We start from the raw sequence: 20,429 nt of genomic DNA, 5'->3' as shown, positions 1-20,429 counted from the left end.
CAAAATGTATTCCTTGTACCTCTGCAGTCATATGGGATTGGTGGTCTTGTTTTAGGTCTTGATCTATAAAAGGGATAGGGGAGGTTATTTTTCCAGATTGGAGAGTTGAAAGTCCTCGATGACTGATTGCAGCCATTTTTTCCTAGTGCTGGTGGGTGCATAGACGACATTGAAATGCCTTGAGCACAATTCCCAGGGGCCAAACCTGGGAGCCACATGTGTCCAGAGAAGGGACAACAATAGCTTTCTCTGGTGCAAACTTTGCCCTTCTTAAAGTAGTTCATAAGACGGTTTAATCGGTTTATTTATGTATAGCAGGTTAGGGAGCCTAGGTTATGTTTATATGAAGTTCTACCCAGTTAGTGAATTAAAATTTTAGCAGAGCAGCCATGTAGCCACTTCATTCCATAGATGCCATCCCCATGTCCTCTTGACTGCCCTCTGTTTAGAGGAAGAACGAGAGCTTTATGTGCTTAACCTGAGCTTAGTAGGACTTCTTTGCATATGGGTGGTATTAAAAATTTTAATATACATCTTTAGTTCTTTTTAGGTTGTCCTTTAAAGAGTTTTTGACTAGGGTGTTTCTTTTTCTTGACAAACTCTTTGGACACGTGGCCTCATTAGAGGGTGCAGCCTAGAACATGGGTCCCGACCCTGTGTTGAGAGTGGCTCGCCCCTGTGTCCCAGTGTCCATTAGCACTAGAGTTGGTTGCTGCAGATACCCACGGGTCATGTCAGCCATGCCCATGGCACGGGCTGAACAGTACAGAAACTTGTGGCCATTCTCATCGATAGAATGGTAGAGCTTTGCTCTGCCCTGAGGAGTCCAGTCTTTACTCAGCGGTGGGAGAATCTGTCCCAAAGCATCGGACGTGGTTATTGTTCCATCGATGTCAGAAGTCATGATCTTGTCATTCCAGTTCCACAGGTAAACGGTCCCGGCACACCGGCAGGTCCCTCGATGCTGGGTTGTGATACTAAACACAGTATTGTCTGGGCCATCCTGGAGCTTCAGTTTTGGGATCTGGTCTGAGGAGAGCTGGAGGGACTTCTTATACCAAGTTGTGCTGCCATGGCTCAGGAGCTCCATGGGAATGGGGTCCACTTGGATTGATTCTTCAAGCTCTGGCGACCCCTCTTCACTCGAGGAGTCATCCTTTGCTGGCCTGGCACTTGCCGGCTCCTTTGCACTTGACGGCAGGTCACGGATTGGCGGCACCTCCGATTTTCCCTCCTTGGCTTCTGGCAGCTGTTTGGTCATGCTTTCTCTCTTATGCCAAAACCACCACAGACCAGATTTCTCTGGCATCTTGTCTTTAACCCAGGACTCGACTGTGGCCTTAGGCAGACTCTTCTGAAACACCTGTGAGCTGAGGGTCATGGGAGCAGCCAATACCCAGTTACAGTAACGATTATATATCCGTGTGACAAGGTTAGGATTGTCTATGAGTCCAGGGTTTTCTGCAAATTCATGATAAGTAATGATATGTTCCATGAAGTTTTGTTTAGAGATTTCTCCGTTCTCACTGAGGCCCCCACACAGGGAGAGGGTGACATCTGGCAAGTCCATGGCAGAATCCGAGAGGCACCCAGTGCCACTATCAGCAGCTGCACCTCTCACGGACTGTGGCGACTGGGAGCCAGAGAGCGTGTCAGACTCGGGCCACTGCCTGGAACTGGGATCTGATTCACTTTTAGGGAAATAGAGAGCTGCACCTTCAGGTTCTAGAGCCTTTAGGTCATCAGGGTAAATATCGTCAGGTCCCTGGTGCTGGCTTCTCTTGTGGATACCTTGCTCATTTGACGGTGAGTCAACTTTAGCTGCTGGTTTGGATTCTGAGGCAGCCTCTGCTGAGGATGGGCTGGGAAGGTGGTCCACATCTAACAGAGATGGAATCTGGAGACTCTCCAGAGTCTGGAGGAGCTCTGCGGTGGGAGCTGTGTCACTCAACTGCTTACACAGGGCTCTGGGCTTGGGTTTCACTATGGGACAGTGTCTTCGATGGAAGCTTCCTTCTCAACTTCACTGACGAGGTTGTCCTCACTGGGAATTACCTGAAAATGGGTATCTTCCGATGGTGTGATTGTAGCCGTCCTGGGATGATAGTCAGCTCTTTCTCTTTTGCTGACCTTGGTGGATTCTGGAAATCCTCCCCACGTCCACTCCAGTGAGACTCTGATCTGAGCAGGCTCTCAGTGGGTTTCACCTCCAGCTCTGGCTCCTTGTATTCTTCTTCCTTGCAGGAAGCATTTGAAGATCCCGTTGCTGACTGGGAGCCCTTGTCGTCTTCAGAGCTCCCGCCCACATCACACGTGTCTCCGCAGCGGGAGAAGCAGCCTGCTCTTCCTTCTTCCTGTCCGGTTTGCATTTCTTTCTCCTTCGTTTTTCCTTTTTCACAGAACTCGGGGTGAAAACTGTCTCTGTTTCCAAGGTGTGTGAGCTGTCTGGACTCTGGGATTGTTTTTCCTCTCCACCCAATTTCATCAAAGGGGTGTCAATATCTTTAAAGAATTGAACTTCGGACAGAGGTGGAGCAAGATGGCAGCCAATTAATAGCTTCCTTGCATCTGGGCACTGTGAGTCTGGGGAGATAGGACTCCAGGCATCTCTGGCTGGTGGGATCTGCCCATCATCACCTCTGAGAGGATACAGGGAGTCAGCGAGAGACTTCTGGACCCCAAGAGGAGGACTAAAACAGTGGAAAATCGGCAAGTGGTCGCGTGTGTTCAATCCATCTAAACCCGCCCGCAACTTCCACAGGCACGAGAACTTAAAGAGCAAGAGGAAGTGAAAGGAAAATTAGGGCAAGGAAACAGATAAAAGAAATCACTCATGAGGAAGAATCAGCAGAAAACTCCAGGCAACATGAAGAACCAGTCCAGAACAACCCTGCCAAGGGACCATGAGGTAGCTACTGCAGAGGATTCCACCTATACAGCAATGTTAGGAATGACAAAAAGGGAATTTAGAATACACATGTTGAAAACAATGAAAGAAATGATGGAAAAAATGAAGGAAACTGCTAATAAAGTGGAAAATAACCACAAGGATATCCAAAAACAGAATCAAATCAGAGATGAACGATATGAAGAATATAAAAAGGATATAGCAGAGCTGAAGGAAATGAAACAGTCAATCAGGGAACTTAAAGATGCAATGGAAAGTATCAGCAACAGGTTAGACCATGCAGAAGAAAGAATTTCAGAGGTAGAAGACAAAGTTTTTGAGATAACTCAGATAGTAAAAGAGGCAGAAAAGAAGAGAGAGAAAGCAGAACATTCACTGTCAGAATTATGGGACTTTATGAAGCGTTCCAACATACGAGTTATAGGAATTCCAGAAGGGGAAGAAGAATGCCCCAGAGTAGTGGAAGCCATACTAGAGAATATTATAAAAGAAAATTTCCCAAATATCACCAAAGATTCTGACACACTGCTTTCAGAGGGATATCGGACCCCAGGTCGCCTCAACTCTAACCGAGCTTCTCCAAGACACATTGTGATGAACCTGTCCAAAGTCAAGACAAAAGAAAAGATTCTGCAAGCTGCCAGGAGTAAGCGCCAGTTGACCTACAGGGGGAAATCCATCAGAGTGACCGCAGACTTCTCTAATGAAACTTTCCAAGCAAGAAGACAATGGTCATCTACCTTTAATCTACTTAAACAGAACAATTTCCAGCCCAGAATTCTGTACCCTGCTAAGCTAAGCTTCAAAATTGACGGAGAAATCAAATCATTTACGGATATACAAACATTGAGGAAATTCGCCACAACAAGACCAGCTCTACAGGAAGTACTTCAACCTGTTCTGCACACTGACCGCCAGAATGGATCAGCTGCAAAGTAAGATCTCAGAAATTAAAGGACAGAACCTAACCTCCACACTGATGCAAAAGATAAAACTAAGCAATGGACTCTCACAAAATAAGACGAATAGAATACTACCACACTTATCAATTATCTCAATAAATGTTAATGGCTTGAATTCCCCACTGAAGAGACATAGATTGGTTGACTGGATTAAAAACACAAGTCATCCATTTGCTGTCTGCAAGAAACACACCTGGCTTCAAAAGACAAATTAAAGCTCCGAGTCAAGGGTTGGAAGACAAATTTTCAGGTAAATGGAATTCAGAAGAAAAGAGGAGTTGCAATCTTATTTTCAGATTCATGTGGATTTAAAGCAACTAAAGTCAAAAAAGACAAAGATGGTCACTTTATATTGGTCAAGGGAAAAATACAACAAGAAGACATTTCAATTCTAAATATCTATGCACCCAATTTAAATGCTCCCAGATTCTTGAAACAGACCTTACTCAGTCTGAGCAATATGATATCTGATAATACCATAATAACAGGGGACCTTAACACTCCTCTTACAGAGCTGGACAGATCCTCTAAACAGAAATTAAACAAGGATATAAGAGATTTAAATGAGACCGTAGAACAACTGAGCTTGATAGACGCATATAGAACACTCCATCCCAAAGATAAAGAATATACATTCTTCTCATCACCCCATGGAACATTCTCCAAAATTGATCATATCCTGGGACACAAAACAAATATCAACAGAATCAAAACAATTGAAATTTTACCTTGTATCTTCTCAGACCGTAAGGCACTAAAGGTGGAACTCAACTCTAAGAAAAATGCTCGACCCCACCCAAAGGCATGGAAATTAAATAAACTTCTGTTGAATAACAGATGGGTGCAGGAAGAAATAAAACAGGAAATCATTAACTTCCTTGAGCATAACAACAATGAAGAGACAAGCTACCAAAACCTGTGGGATACTGCAAAAGCAGTTTTGAGAGGAAAATTCATCGCTTTAGATGCCTACATTCAAAAAACAGAAAGAGAGCACATCAACAATCTCACAAGAGATCTTATGGAATTGGAAAAACAAGAACAATCTAAGCCTAAACTCAGTAGAAGAAAAGAAATATCCAAAATCAAATCAGAGATCAATGAAATTGAAAACAAAAGAATCATTCAGAAAATTAATGAAACAAGGAGTTGGTTTTTTGAAAAAAAAAAAAAAATAAAATAGATTAACCATTGGCCAGACTAACGAGGAATAGAAAAGTAAAATCTCTAGTAACCTCAATCAGAAATGATAAAGGGGAAATAACAACTGATCCCACAGAGATACAAGAGATCATCTCTGAATACTACCAGAAACTCTATGCCCAGAAATTTGACAATGTGAAAGAAATGGATCAATATTTGGAATCACACCCTCTCTCTAGACTCAGCCAGGAAGAAATACAGCTCCTGAACAGACCAATTTCAAGCAGTGAGATCAAAGAAACAATAAAAAAGCTTCCAACCAAAAAATGCCCTGGTCCAGATGGCTTCACTCCAGAATTCTATCAAACCTTCGAGGAAGAGCTTATTCCTGTACTGCAGAAATTATTCCAAAAAATTGAGGAAGAAGGAATCTTCCCCAACACATTCTATGAAGCAAACATCACCCTGATACCAAAACCAGGAAAAGACCCAACCAAAAAGGAGAATTTCAGACCAATCTCACTCATGAATATAGATGCAAAAATTCTCAACAAAATCCTAGCCAATAGATTACAGCTTATCACCAAAAAAGTTATTTATCATGATCAAGTAGGCTTCATCCCAGGGATGCAAGGCTGGTTTAACATACGCAAGTCTATAAACGTTATCCACCATATTAACAGAGTCAAAAATAAAGATCACATGATCCTCTCAATAGATGCAGAAAAAGCATTTGATAAAATCCAGCATCCTTTTCTAATTAGAACACTGAACCAAAGCGAAGAGACAACCTACAAAATGGGAAAGGATATTTGCATATTTTCAATCAGACAAAAGCTTCATAACTAGGATCTATAGAGAACTCAACTTAATCCACATGAAAAAAGCCAACAATCCCATATATCAATGGGCAAGAGACATGAATAGAACTTTCTCTAGAGACGACAAATGGCTAACAAACACATGAAAAAATGTTCATCATCTCTATATATTAGAGAAATGCAAATCAAAACAACCCTGAGATATCATCTAACCCCAGTGAGAATGGCCCACATCACAAAATCTCAAAACTGCAGAAAATAAAACTGCTGGCGTGGATGTGGAGAGAAGGGAACACTTTTACACTGCTGGTGGGACTGCAAACTCGTACAACCTTTCTGGAAGGAAGTATGGAGAAACCTCAAAGCACTCAAGCTAGACCTCCCATTTGATCCTGCAATCCCATTACTGGGCATCTACCCAGAAGGAAAGAAATCCTTTTATCATAAGGACACTTGTACTAGACTGTTTATTGCAGCTCAATTTACAATCGCCAAAATGTGGAAACAGCCTAAATGCCCACCAACCCAGGAATGGATTAACAAGCTGTAGTATATGTATACCATGGAATACTATTCAGCCATTAAAAAAATGGAGACTTTACATCCTTTGTATTAACCTGGATGGACGTGGAAGACATTATTCTTAGTAAAGCATCACAAGAATGGAGAAGCATTAATCCTATGTACTCAATTTTGATATGAGGACAATTAATGACAATTATGGTTATGGGGGGGGAAACAGAAAGAGGGAAGGAGGGAGGTGGGTGGGGCCTTGGTGTGTGTTACACTTTATGGGGGAAGACATGATTGCAAGAGGGACTTTACCTAACAATTGCAATCAGTGTAACCTGGCTTATTGTACCCTCAATGAATCCCCAACAATAAAAAAAAAAAAAGAATTGATCTTCAGTTGGAATTGGTGAGATGGCGAGGTAAGCAGGAAGCTTTTCACATTCCTCTTCAGTCTCCTCCACAAGGAAAACTTCCCCATTGTCACCCAGCTTCATGTGAAGCTCCACTGAATTGCCACGATTTCTGTATCCATCACGTTCTCTTTGGATCTCAGGACTCTCAGCTTCCCAAACCGAAGGCGGAAAGGCGGACAGTGATAGGTGCCGTCCTGCTGCTGCACCATGATGACATCGATACCCCCAGAGAGGGGGGCCTGGTTAATGCCTTTGTAGAGTTCCTTCAGGGTGACAATCACCTGCCCCGCCAGCTGTCCCACGTAATTCACTGTTTGAGACCGCAGAGGCTCCGCTCCTGGCCTGCAGGCAGCAAAGGGGAGGCGGCTGCTGGACCGCGGCAGCGAGGAACCGCTGGGAGGGCGGCCGGAGGGCAGCGAGGGGACTGCTCCAGGTCCGCATGCGAGGCCCGGCTCCCACCGCTCCCGCTGCCTGGGGAGCCACCTGGGCCGCAGCTGAGCCGAGCGACCCTCATGAATGGGACCCAGCGGCAGCGGCAGCGGCCGAGGCTTCGGCCGTGTTAGTGTGTTTTATAAGGATATGGAAGCTATTCAGGTACAACCACCCAACTTTTCCAAGTTTATAGAAGGGTTCAGGGAAAGGAGTTAAGCTCAGCAATGTGTAGAGAAAGAATCACTGAAGCTGTCAGAAGGTGGACAACATGGACCCAGATCAGCTGAGGCAGAAATAGTGATTAACACACGATTGACACCTCTGACTATGATAACCCATAGGAAAATCCAGACGTTGGCCTTGGGCCCTCAGATCCATCCCAGCTACTGTCAGTGGCCTCTACTGTCCCCAACAACCAGGATATGTAACACAGGGGAGCGCCAAAAAGCCAGATTATTGGGGGTGGCTTTTGTAGCAATGTCCTCCCCAGACACTCCAAGGTACTCTGGGGATGGTGGAAAGAGCTGCCACCCTCGAGGGAAACCTGAACCCTTTTAGAGAGAGTGTCACGCCAGCCCCAGAGGGACCAAAGGTGAGGAGGGAAAAGCCATGAAACACTGGTGGCCATGTCCCAAATGGGGACATCCTGGTTATTGGGCACGGAGTGTCCCTTGATCACGGGGAGGCCAAGGGGTTGGGGGTGGGGCGTCCAAATCCTGGTGGCTATGGTCATAAACAACCAGGCATAAAGTGGCAGGGTTCCACACTGGCTCCCACTCATCCAAGAACCCTGGGTAACCCTGGATGTGGCTGTTAAGCAAACTTTTTCTAATTGATTTGGGAGCCACCTATTTCATGATAAAAACCTTTGGTGACACCTGTCGTCCTCTTGTGTAGCTGTGGCATTGATGGGTGCCCCACCAGAAGTACCCACACACAGGTTATCATGTAGCTGGGAAGGAATGTTAGTAAGCCACCAATTTCTGCTTATCCCAGAGGTTCCAATGTCATTGTTGCCAAGAGTCTTAGTCAAATTGGGACTTAAATGCAATAGCAACACCAGACTACTATGAGCAGCCCTGGAGACAGCTGTAACAGGGAACAACAATGACCTGCAGGCCTAGAGGGCATGAACCCTGGGACCTGGGCAGAGGGAAGCCAGGGAAGGCTGAGAGGGTTCCTCCAGGACAGGGGACTCTCAAACCAGGCCACCTTTTTCTGTGTGTTGAAGGAGGCTTGGTGGCCTTGTCTTTATGGCATCCTGATTCCCGATTTCAGTGTGTTTGATCCCTAAACTGTCAGGAGCTCTGTCTCTCTCCTCCCTTCCCTACCCGTGCGGGTTTATCAACCACAGGTTACAGGAATATACATAGAGCTGGAGTCCACAGATAACCCCAAGTGGAAGGTAAATTACAAGCCTCTGTGGATTCCACAGCTTCTCTGGTTGACTTCGGCTCACTCTTTCTCTGCTGCTTCCCAGCTGCCCACCTGCTAACTGAGAAAGCTGTCCTCTGGATATTGCAACATTGGTATCACTGTGTCGGGGCTTTCCTGGGCAAGCCTCTGTGTTTGTTTTTCAGCCTCACTAATTCTGACTGGGCTGGGTTTGGCCATCATTGCTTTGCTAACTGAGAGGGGGGAGGGAAGGTGGAAACACAGTAGTTCTCAGCTAGGTTTTGGGGCTTCCCTACCGCAATGTCTGACAAAAGGTCAGTTCAAGATGGCGTAGGGGAGCATCCCAGGGGACTCCCCACTAGCCTGCCTCCTGAGCACCTGGAATGCCTAGGAAGGGTTGGGGAAAAGTGGCTCATTGTTATGTCTCCTGACTGGAAGTTGGGGTAAAACACTGGATCTGTCTGGGTGTGATCTGTGATAAGTAGGACTATTTCTGATATCGTTGGTTGGGTGAGAGCAGCCAGGTCACCTGAGTTGTATGTATTGACAAAGATGCTCATGTGTTGAATTTTGTAGGTCTTCTTGATGTGAATGCCTGATTTCTTAGGTCACAGAATAATAAATTGGATAAATATAAATAAAAGAGATATAATGTCTGCACATTCCTCTAGACACTGCTAGTGAGGGGCATATGGTATGTATGCTATCCTAGGAAAATAGAGAGGTGGCCCGTCTCCTAACTATCTCTCTAGCCACTCTGAATTATCTTCTCCTGCTTGAAGACACTAAATTCTCGAAACATTCTCTTTTCATCTTTTATATCACTTAACAAAGTTGTAACAAAATGTTTGTGTAATTATTTGTCTAGTGCCCATCTTTAAAAGTAAACAGAAAGCCTTATAAAGACCATGTCTGTTTCATTCACCACTATGTTCCTAGGATTCCACGTACCTGAGTCCAAGCATATAATAGGTGCTTAATAAATATTTGTTGAACACGTGGATTTATCAACCACAGGTTACAGGAATATACATGGAGCTTGAGTCCACAGATCACCCCCAATAATTTCAAGTTTATGCATTTTCCCTAGCAGTTTATTTGATAGCTAGATCCTTTGTAATATCAAAATCTTGCCCTCAGCTCATGAGCCTTATTTGTGCTAAGTCAGCATATTAGGTTCAAACAACTCAGTTAAGGGAAGACAGAAGTGATTAGCATTATCTTCCTTTTTAAAGAAAGCAAAGGATCGTACATAGGCTTCCAACAGCATTCTCGGTTTCTATTAGCAAATGTATTTTTATGGAGGCTAATATCTCCTGGGCCTATGCTAATGTTTTAAGCTATTTTATTATAAGTCCATGCTAATTCACGTACCTATTCCTGCAAAGGACAATTCAGAATGTCCTTTCTTAGCATTTTCACCACAGTTTAAAGTTACTGGAGATCAAAAGTCTGGAACTCTGGAAGCACCTGGTTGTGCATATGGGGTGAACCAAGGGAGGAGGATGTGTTGTGGAAAAGGCATGAAACGTGCCCTTAGTGAGGGAATATTTGTGTAATGCCATCTCTAAGTAAAGCAAATAGACAGCCCTCAGAATGGGAGAGGATTTTTGCAAGTTATACTACCGATAAGTTAAATAACCAGAATCTACAGAGAACTCAAACTTATTACTAAGCAAAAAACAAGTGATCCCATTTCATTGTGGGCAAGAGACACGAACAGGAGCTTCTCTGAAGAGGACAGGTGCATGGCCTACAGACACATGAAAAAATACTCATCATCTGTAATCATCACAGAAATGCAAACCAAAACTACTCTGAGATACCATCTAACTCCAGTAAGAGTAGCCCACATCACAAAATCCCAAAACAACAGATGTTGGCATGAATGTGGGGGAAAGGGAACACTTCTGCACTGCTGGTGGGAATGCAAGCTAGTACGTTCCTTTTGGAAGGAAGTTTGGAGAACACTCAGGGATCTAAATGTAGACCTGCCATTTTTGATCCTGTGATTCCTCTTCTAGGTATATATACAAAGGACCAAAAATCATTTGGCAATAAAGATATTTGCACCAGAAAGTTCATTGCAGCTCAATTCATGGATATTAGTCAAGGAAGAAGCCCAAGTGCCCTTCGACCCATGAATGGATTAATAAATTGTGGTATATGTATACCATGGAATACTATGCTTCAGTAAAAAAAATGGGGACTTTACCTCTTTTATGTTTACATGGATGGAGCTGGAAAATATTCTGCTTAGTAAAGTATCTCAGGAATGGAAAAAAAAGTATCCAATTTACTCAGTGCTACTGTGAAACCAATTTATAATCACTCACACAGGATGAAGGAGGGAAGGGGAGGGAGAAGGGAGGGGATGGGTTGGGAGGGATGGTAGGAGATAGTAGGGGTCCACACCTATGGAGCACATCACAAGTACAAGTTGGAACTATCATGAGTAGAACACAAATATCCTAATGCTATACTTGGGTAAATGAGGTGAAAGCTATGTTGATTAGTATGATGTAAGCACTCCAATTTGTACAAAGAATCAACACATTGAAAATGGCATAAATGTATTTATGATCTATGTACAAAAGACTTAATACAAGAAATAATAAGTTAGACAATTTTTAAAAGTAGATTCAATGTATGCATTTGAAAAAAAAAAGATAAAAAGAGGTAACAGAAAAAAAAGGCTATCCATGTGGAAAGGCGTTCTTGCAAAGAAAGGACTGAACACAGAGGAATGGTTTTTGGGGAGGGAACCAGAGGCCCACACCTGACTCAGGCCTCTTAGAGGGACCCACCTGTGCTACTGTTATGAAAAGGAGAGAAGATCACAGAGGAAAGTGTCAGTGATACACTATTCAGTCAGAAAAGTCCAGGCTGAAGCATGGCCTGGACTCCCCCACTAGCTGGAACAACCGGTGAGCCCGGACAGACTCCTGGGCACTTGTCCCCTCACTGCCCTTCTCTGCCTTTTCTTCCATGGTTGTGGGCTGTGGGGCAAGAGGGTTCCTAGTCATCACACTCGTGTTTCTTTCAGAACAGTATAAAAGCATCTCCAGAAAGCTGAGGCCTGGGTATTTTGCTGTTTTGGGTCCTCCCTGCACAGCTGGGGTGGTGCACACCTGGTGCAGGCAGCCTGCAGCACAGTAGTGTTTGCAGTTAATGAGAAACACTCGATGGAAAGGGGCCGTGAGGGAACTACCAAGGTCACCCAACGCCAACACAGGAATCTCTGGGCCGAGTGCAGGGCAGAGAGGCACACACCTTGCATGGCCTCCCCACACTGAAGGGAGTCACTGACCTGGCTGGAGTCCCCAGCCACTGTGGCCAGGAGGCCTCTGCAGGCCGCAGGCTGCTTGTCTGGCCCCCCACCCAGCTGCAAGTCCACGCATGACCGACCTCCCACACCGTGTTTCAGGATCCCGGGAGGTCAGGGCCTTCTTGCCCTCCAAGGAGACATTTGAAGTGGACTCTCAGGTCTTTTGAAATGTGCCCTACATTCTCCTTAACCTGCTCACCCTGCTGTGCAACGGATGTCACGGTTTCTTCATCCTGTCTGACACTTTGTTCTCTGCGACAAACACCCCCCCACCCCAATCACCCCCTGTACCTCCCACCCCCGTGTCACAAACGTTCTATGAGGTCAGCTTTTCAGCAGCAACACATCAGTGACAGCATGCTGCATCTGCCTGAGGGGATGAGGGTGTTAGCTTTCCACACACACCTGAACTTCACCTTGTTCCCCATACATGTACACACAGTAAAAGATACAATTTCAACCTCTTTATTGAAAATCCAATAAGAAATAAAAGGAGGAAGCGGGGCTTGGCCGCCCCACACTCCCCTCCTGGTGTGGGTCAAGTCCCATGGCTGGTCGCAGGCACCACCTTGTTCCTGCGGCGGTTCTTTTGGGCCGGCGGGAGGCAGAACATTCTGCGAAGGAAGTTCACAATCCTCCTAGCGCACCCCCGCCGGCCCTGGTCCACTTCAGTGGGTTCGTCCTCCACTACCTGCCCAGCTGGAAGAGAGTAGTCCTGACTGGGACTTCCCTCAGGTCCTGTGTCTCCAGCCAGGCCTCCACTAAGGTGGCTGGTGCTGGAGGGAGAGGACACGGGGCGTGGCTGGGGGCTAGAACTGGGAACAAGTGGGGAGGAGGTCTCTGGTGGTGTGTCCCCCTCCAGTGGGGTGGCAGTCTCCAGTGGGGTGATGGTCTCCCATGGTGTGGCAGCCTCCGGGAGGGTGGTGGTCTCCGGTGGAGTGGCAGCCTCCCGTGGGGTGGCGACCTCAGGTGGCTTGGTGTCCTCGGGTAGGGTTTCCCCCTCTGGTGGGGTGGCAGCCTCCTGTGGGGTGGTGTCCACCAATGGAATGGAGGCCTCCGGTGAGGTGGTGGCCACTGATGGGATAGAAGCCTCCAGTGGAGTGGCAGCCTCCTGTGTGGTGGTGGCCACTGATGGGATGGAGGCCTCCGGTGGGGTGGAGGCCTCTAGTGGGGTGGCGTCCTCCGGGGGAATGGTGGCCACTGATGGGATGGAGGCCTCTGGTGGGGTGGAGGCCTCTGGTGGGGTGGAGGCCTCTGGTGATGTGGTGGCCACCGATGGGATGGAGGCCTCCGGTGGGGTGGTGACCTCTGGTGGGGTGGAGTCCTCCTGTGGGGTGGTGGCCACTGATGGGATGGAGGCCTCCGGTTGGGTGGAGGCCTCTGGTGGAGTGGAGGCCTCCGGTGGGGTGGTGGCCACTGATGGGATGAAGGCCTCCGGTGGGGTGGAGGCCTCTGGTGGTGTGGAGGCCTCTGGTGGCGTGGTGGCCACCGATGGGATGGAGGCCTCCGGTGGGGTGGTGTCCTCATGTGCGGTGGTGGCCACCGATGTGATTGAGGACTGCGGTGGGGTGGCAGCCTCCGGTAGGGTGGCCTCCGATGAGGTGGTTGCCACCGATGGCATAGAGGCCTCCGGTGGAGTGGCGGCCTCCTGTGGGGTGGTAGCCACCGAGGGGATGGAGGCCTCCAATGGGGTGCAAGCCTCTTGTGGGGTGGCAGCCCCCTGTGGGGTGGTGGCCTCGAGTGGGGTGGATGCCTCCAGTGGGGTGGTGACCTCAGGTGGTGTGGCAGCCTCTGGGGGGCTGGCAGTCTCTGGTATGGTGGCTGCCTTAGGTGGGGTGGCAGTCTCCGGTGAGGTCGCAGTCTCCGGTGGGTTGAAGGGCTCTAGTGGGGTGAAAGCCTCCAGTGGAGTGAAGGCCTCCAGTGGGGTGAAGTCCTCCAGTGGGGTGGCTGCCTCTGGTGGCATGTCTGTCGCTGCCCTGTGTGACCTCATGCTGTCTCTCCGAGACTGGATCCAGGGGTCTTCCATCATCTGGCGGAGGGTGGGTCTCTTGCTGGGGTCAAGGGTTAGGATACTTTGGATAAAGGATTTTAATTTGGGGGTAATGAAAGCAGGTGTTCTATAGGTGCCTCTTAAGATCGCCGTTTGCAGTTCATCGAGGTCCCGTCCTTTAAATGGGAAGAGCCCAGATGCCATTGAATAGAGGATGACCCCAAGGCTCCAGATATCTGCCTCTGGTCCCTTGTAGTTCTGAAGGAAAACTTCCGGGGCCAAATACATGGGGGTCCCACATAAGTCTGTGAAGGTCTTACCTTCGCTGAAGGTTGCAGCACTGCCGAAGTCAGCCAGTTTGACGTTGTTTTGGGAATCTAGTAAAATGTTCTCAAGTTTAAGGTCCCTGTGCACGATGCCCTCTTGGTGAAGGTAGTCCATGGCTTTCAGTAGCTGCAAGAATATGGCTCTGGCCTCCCCCTCCTCCATCTGACCAGATGTCATTACTCGGTCACAGAGGTCACCACCACCCGCATGTTCCATTATGAGGTAGATATTTTCCTCACCCTCTCTGACCTCCAGCAGTTTGAGGATGTGGGGATGGTCCAGTCTCTGCATGATCTCAATCTCAGAAGACACAGACATGAGGCCAGCAATAAAGCATTTGTTGAGAATCTTCACCGCCACCTCAGTGCCAGTTGCACGGTGCCGGGCCAGCTTCACCTCAGCGAAGCTGCCCTGGCCAAGGGTCCTTAAGAACTCGTAGTCCTGGAGGACCTCCTTGTCCAGAGACACGGAGGACGCCCCAGGCTCCATGGGGAGCCTGACTACGCTACCACTACGCTATATAAGCTACACTAAATAACTAATGAAGAACCACTATACTCACTATGCTAAAAACACTAACAAACTATACTAACTGGGGCACTAAATAGGCTAACACTAATAATGAAAGCTAACTAGGATAAAAATAATATGAGACCTTATGCTAACAAAACAAACAACACTACACTATGAATACTATCTATACTATGCTAAACTACTCACTGGGATAACTGCAAGCACTACGATCAAGGAAACACGCTATCTGAGGTCAAGTCCGCAGGTCACCGAAAGAAGCTTCCTGGGCTGTAACGACCAAAGACCCAGGCCCAGACAGGGTCTTATATAGGTTTCAGCGTCAATGGCTCTCTGTGAGGTCAGAGGCAGGGGGAAATGGACCAATCAGGGCTGGGGATAACACAGGGTGGGTTTTTTCCCCCCTTATATGGGCGCAAAAGCATTTTCCTCTTGAAAGAGAAACAAGTGCTTTTTGTTTACATGGGTTATAGAGATTGATATTTCTTTTATTAGAAATTAAAACCTGTACAACTTTTTCCATGGCCTTCTCACTTATAGTTTGAAAACCTACAATAACTTTAGGGGTTTAGAGACTTTATCGTGTCTATATGGGAAGTATTCAATTTCTATTTCTTTAAATTTGAATTAGTGTGTTAAGGATGCTACAAATAGCTGCCAGCATTATACTATACAGAAATATTGTGGGGTGTGTGATACACAATAAGGTCCCTAGTGACCTGCTAGGAAGATGACTCTCAGCACCATTTTCCCACATGATTGACATAAGATTTGTCATCAAAAACCTTGGAGTCCAGATGTCAATGGGTTCAAATATTCAAAGTCATGGGGGAAAAAAAGATTTGTCTACCAAGAGTCCAACATCCAGGAAACAGTGTTTCAAAAATGAAGAAATTAAGACATTTGTCAGCTATCCAAAAGGTGAGCACCAACAGCCCTTCCCTCCAATGGAAGGAGTCCTTCTGATAGAAAAGAATGGAAACTAGACAGGAACTCAAAGCTTGATGAAGAAATAAAGATGTCTGGTAAAGGCAAATACATGGACAGCGATAAAGCCTAGTACTATTTGTGTCTTGTGCTTCATTTAAGACTATTATAAGTAGATGTTTTGGACACATGTAATCTGGAGACACCAATAACTGAAAGAGCAATTAGATAAGAGAAAGAAATAAAAGGTAATTGAAAAAGGTGTAAAGTGATCAGTTTGCAAATGACATGATGTCATACGTAGAAAACACTGGAGATTCCATAAAAGTACTGTAAAACCAAAGCAAACTTAGGAAAGGTTCAGGTTTATGGAATCTCAAGGGACCCCAAATCAAACAATCTTGAAAAATACCAACTTGGAAGTCTTATACTTCCTGTTTTCAAAACTCATTACAAGCTCCTGTGTTCAGAACAGGGTGGTCCTGGCACGGGCAGACTTAGAGAGCAATGGAAGAGAATGCTGAGCCCAGAAATCAACCTGCTCCTGGATGGTCAAATGATTTTACAAGGGTGCCATGTGCACCCCTTGGGGAAAGGACAATCGCTTTAGCAAATGGTACTGGGATGACTGGACATCCACATATAAGAGACTGAAGATGGATCCTGACATGAAACCATACACAAGAATTAACTCCTAGTGAATTGAGGACTTAAATGTTAAGGGCTATTACTATAAAACTCTCAGAAGAAACCATAGGAGGAAAGCTTGAGGGCAATGCATTTGGCATTGATATTTTGCCTATACTACCCAAAGCTCAGATTACATATTGACACTAGGTAAATGGGACTACATCAAAAGCTAAAAGCTGGACTGGGTGTAGAGGTTCACCCCTCTAATTCTGCCACTCTGGGAGGCTGGGGTAGGTGGATTGCTTGAGCACAGGAGTTCAAGACCGGCCTAAGTGAGAGAAAGACCCTGTCTCTAAAAGTAGCTGGGCACTGTGGCTCTTGCCTGTAGTCCCAGCTACTTGTGAACTGAGGGGAGAGGATCACTTGAGCCCAGGAGTTAGAGGTTGCTTGGAGCTATGGATGCCATGGCAGTGTACCCAGGGTGACAAAGTGAGACTGTGTCTGAAAATGAAAAAGAAGAAAAATAATCTAAAATCCCTGAGTGTCAAAGGGTACAAGAGATCAAAGGCAACCTATGAAATGGGAGAAAATACCTGCACTTCATATACCTGATTAGGGGTTCACGTCTGGAATTTGTAGAGAATGCCTGTACATTGACAACAATAACACAAATAACCCAATTAAACAACAGCCAAAGGACCTGAAGAGACATTTCTCCAGAGGTGATACACAGATGTTCAACACGCTCGTGAAAAGGTGCTCAACAGCGCTCATCATCCGAGCGCAAAAGCTCATCATCCGAGCGCAAAAGCTCAAGGAAAACCCACGAACATTTCTTAGGATGGCACACCCATTTCATTCATTAGCTCAGAAATCCTTACCATATAACCACAGTATGGTGGATCCTCAAAAAGTTAAACAGGATTTCATGTGAAAGCACAGTCTCAAAGTTGTATTAGTCCCCCCATGTTTCCAGCAGCGTTATTCACAATCGCTGACAGGTGGAAGCAACCCAGTGTTCATCAAAGATTAGCGGATAAACCAAATGTGGTCCATACACACAATAGAATGTTATTCAACTTTACCATGGAGGGAGATTCTGATGCTTGCTCCCACGTTGATGTACCTCGGGGACACTGTGCTAAGCCAGGCTCAAAGATACAGATTGTGTAATTGCTCTTATATGAGGTGTCCAGGAGTCAATTTCATGGAAAGAGGAAGTAGAAAGGTGGTTGTGAGGGGAGGGTGGGTGGGAATTGGGGAGTTGATGTTTATTGAGGACAGTTTCAGTTTTACAAAATGAATTGTGTAGATAAATGTTGGTGACAGTTGCACCACAGTGTGAATGTATGTCACACCACTGAACTTTACACTTAAAGGTGTTATTTTATCAGAATCAAAATGAATGAGGTTTCAAAATGTAATAAAAATATTGATGGAAAACAAAAGCAAGGATGTAGGGCAACTGTTGATAGCAATTTGCATTGACAGAACCACTTTGAGAAAGTTATTTGGCAATGACAATGTGTGTGTGCCCCATGGCCTAGGAGTCTCACTTTTCGGGACACACCCAAGAGAAACTCCTAAGGGTGCCCCCAGATGGGAATGTGCCCAGATGTTCTTAGCAGCCCTGTGGATCAGAGCCGCGGACTGGAAGGAACAGAAATGTGCAGTGTAGCGTGGGTGAGTCTACTGCCCTGTGTCCACACAACGGCATAAAGTATGGAAATGTGCATGGGGACGTGCAATGCGTGACAGACGAGGAAGCTCGGGAACGAGATGCAGCTGAGGAAGCCAGATACGGGTGAGTTTAGCTGCAGCATCAAGCAAAATTGGGCTTGTGCTGGTAGAAGTCAAGGTAGAGGTTTCCTTTGGGGGAGAGGCTTGCCATCAGATGTGTCTCCAGGAAACTTTGGAGTGCTGATAATGTTTCCTGGTCTGGGTGCTGGGATACAGAGTGTGCTTAATATGTAGCAAAAAAAATGTCAGTTGTATATTCATGTGAAGTATACTTACATTAAAAATTTGTAAACAAAAATCATCAGGCTGCCTATCAAGCCTAGGATGAAAGAGGGACCCTCAGCCTGTCGTGCCTTGTTTACAAAGGACAAGTTCACGATGACCAGGTGATTCTCCCCTTGGTGCAGGGAGGCTGCCACCGGGCTCTAAGCACTGCAGTGGCCTCAGGGTGAGAGCTGAGGCCCAGGGATCCAACATGTTCCTGGTGAGTTACAGCTCAACCATGGCCACCTGAGTGCCGGGATCACCATAGCTGCCTATCTGCCCCTCAAGGTGAGCCGGGGGCCCTCCCCCACGCACCCTGCCCACTCCTTCCCTGGTGTGAAGTATTCATTTGCTCTTCCATGACTCCCTCTTCTGTGACTTTCTGGCTGACAGCAGGAAATGATGTAAAGGGGCAGGGTTCACCCACGGGGGACAATAGGTGCTGACATCCACATGTTCATATAGGACAGACAGTGCTTGGCAGGCGAGGCAGGACGCTAACCTGCCAGGCTGTCTTGACAAGGCAGGAGTGTGGGCTTTAAAGGCTTTGAAATGTTCCCGACAGGGGTCAGGAGAGAGGGCCCCTCCTGGTCCACTGCAGTCCCCTTCAGAATCCTCACACAGTTCCAGAACTGGACAGTGGCCTTTGGTGTCTTAGATCCTGAGCCCTCTACAAACCTGGGTTTGGGACGATTCTGTCCCTTGCCTGATGTCTGTGAATCCCTCTTCCCATCTGAGGAGGGAGGTGGCCATGGTGTGTGCAGTTTGGAGCACACGGGCTCCACTCCACACCAGCCCTGAGGCTGTATCTGGGTCTGACACACAGTAGGTCTGTGCTGTGGCTCATTTAACTTCTCTGGGCCTCACAGCCACCCTGCCCCCTAAAATGGGGCTGAGACCCCAACTACCTCATAGGCTGTGGTGAGGATTACTGAACTAACACATGCAGTGGGTGTAGAAAGGAGCTGGGGAGGTAGCGAGTGCTCAGTGAGGGTCAGTCAGTAGCACATGAGCACAGAGACCTGGGCCTCCTTCCAATGGTGGTTGTGGGAGAGTCTCCCAAGGGCTGCCACACAGCAGGCTGGTGAATGGACTGGTTCTTCCTGTGCCTGAACCTTGCCTTGTCCACAAGAGGCCCAGAGGGCTGAGCTGGTGGGAGTTCCTGCTCCTGGGGAAGCCCACAGACTCCCGGCTGGGCCAGGCAGTCCTCACATTTCCTGTCACGCAGTGCTGGTCCCCGCGGTGTTTGATGTTTGTTTCTCCTTCTGTCCCATTAGAGGCCAGCTCTGTGACCTTAGGACCTTTCATCTCTGCACCTGTATACATGGGCCCAGTGCCTCATACAGACCAGAGACCAACCAAGGGTGGTTTTGTTTAGGGTGAATGAGTGAGGCAATGTGTCCAGGGTCACGCAGCAGGGATGAAGCCAAGGCCTTCTGATCCCCAGAGCAAACTCAGCAGCCCCTTGCAGGTGTCTGCTGTGAGCAGAGGCTCCTCCTGCCCCTCCTGCCCAGCCATCCAGTTATGCAGCACGTGTTTGTGGGACTTCCCTGTCTCTGCTCTAGGATAGGAGATGTCCCAGAGCTGAAAACACTAAAGCCTTTGACCATGACCTAACACTCAAGCAGAGGGGGGTAGGGTGGGGGAGGGGCAGAGGAGAGATAACACAAATTTTGATAGAAATTTCAGGTAGGACAGTAGGCATTTTTGGCAACTCCCTGCCACACCTTCAGAGAGATGGAACAATTCAGCAGGACCCTGGGGAGGGAGATCTTCAGCCCTTCCTGGCAGCTTGGCTGGAGCAGCAGAGGCCAAGTTTGAGCTCACTGTTGCTATCTGGGCTGTAAGGGTCAGAAAAAGGTAGATCTGTCCCTTGCCATGGTGGCTTCCTAATTGCACAAATATAAGGATGAGTTAAGTCCATTTAAGTCTAAAATGACAGAGCCTTAACCAATAGAGAAGTTTATTTCTCTGTCATGTGGGATGCTTCATACATGGGTAGTTCGGCTGCTCTTTGTTCATAAGGGATCCAGACTTCTGTCTTTCTATGTCATCATGCTATTACATGGCTCACATTCTTTAGGGTACTCAGGGTCTAAAATGCT

General features: G+C 47.0%; 1 protein-coding gene across 1 annotated transcript; it reads right to left on the bottom strand.

Annotated features, from left to right (window-relative positions):
* Nucleotides 1-634: 634 nt before the first annotated feature.
* LOC128591296 (phosphatidate phosphatase LPIN2-like) lies at nt 635-11,988 on the bottom strand. Its single transcript, XM_053598812.1, is given in 8 exon segments — nt 635-1,989; nt 1,992-2,168; nt 2,171-2,308; nt 2,311-2,517; nt 6,715-6,864; nt 6,867-7,308; nt 11,500-11,732; nt 11,898-11,988. Coding segments are annotated over 8 exon segments (2,793 nt in total).
* Between the last annotated feature and the right edge of the window lie 8,441 nt (nt 11,989-20,429).

The sequence above is a fragment of the Nycticebus coucang genome, chromosome 8, assembly GCF_027406575.1.
Source record: "Nycticebus coucang isolate mNycCou1 chromosome 8, mNycCou1.pri, whole genome shotgun sequence".
Lineage (NCBI taxonomy): Eukaryota > Metazoa > Chordata > Mammalia > Primates > Lorisidae > Nycticebus > Nycticebus coucang.
The sequence above is the reverse complement of the archived record's forward strand: the minus strand, read 5'-3'. Positions and strand labels throughout refer to the sequence as shown.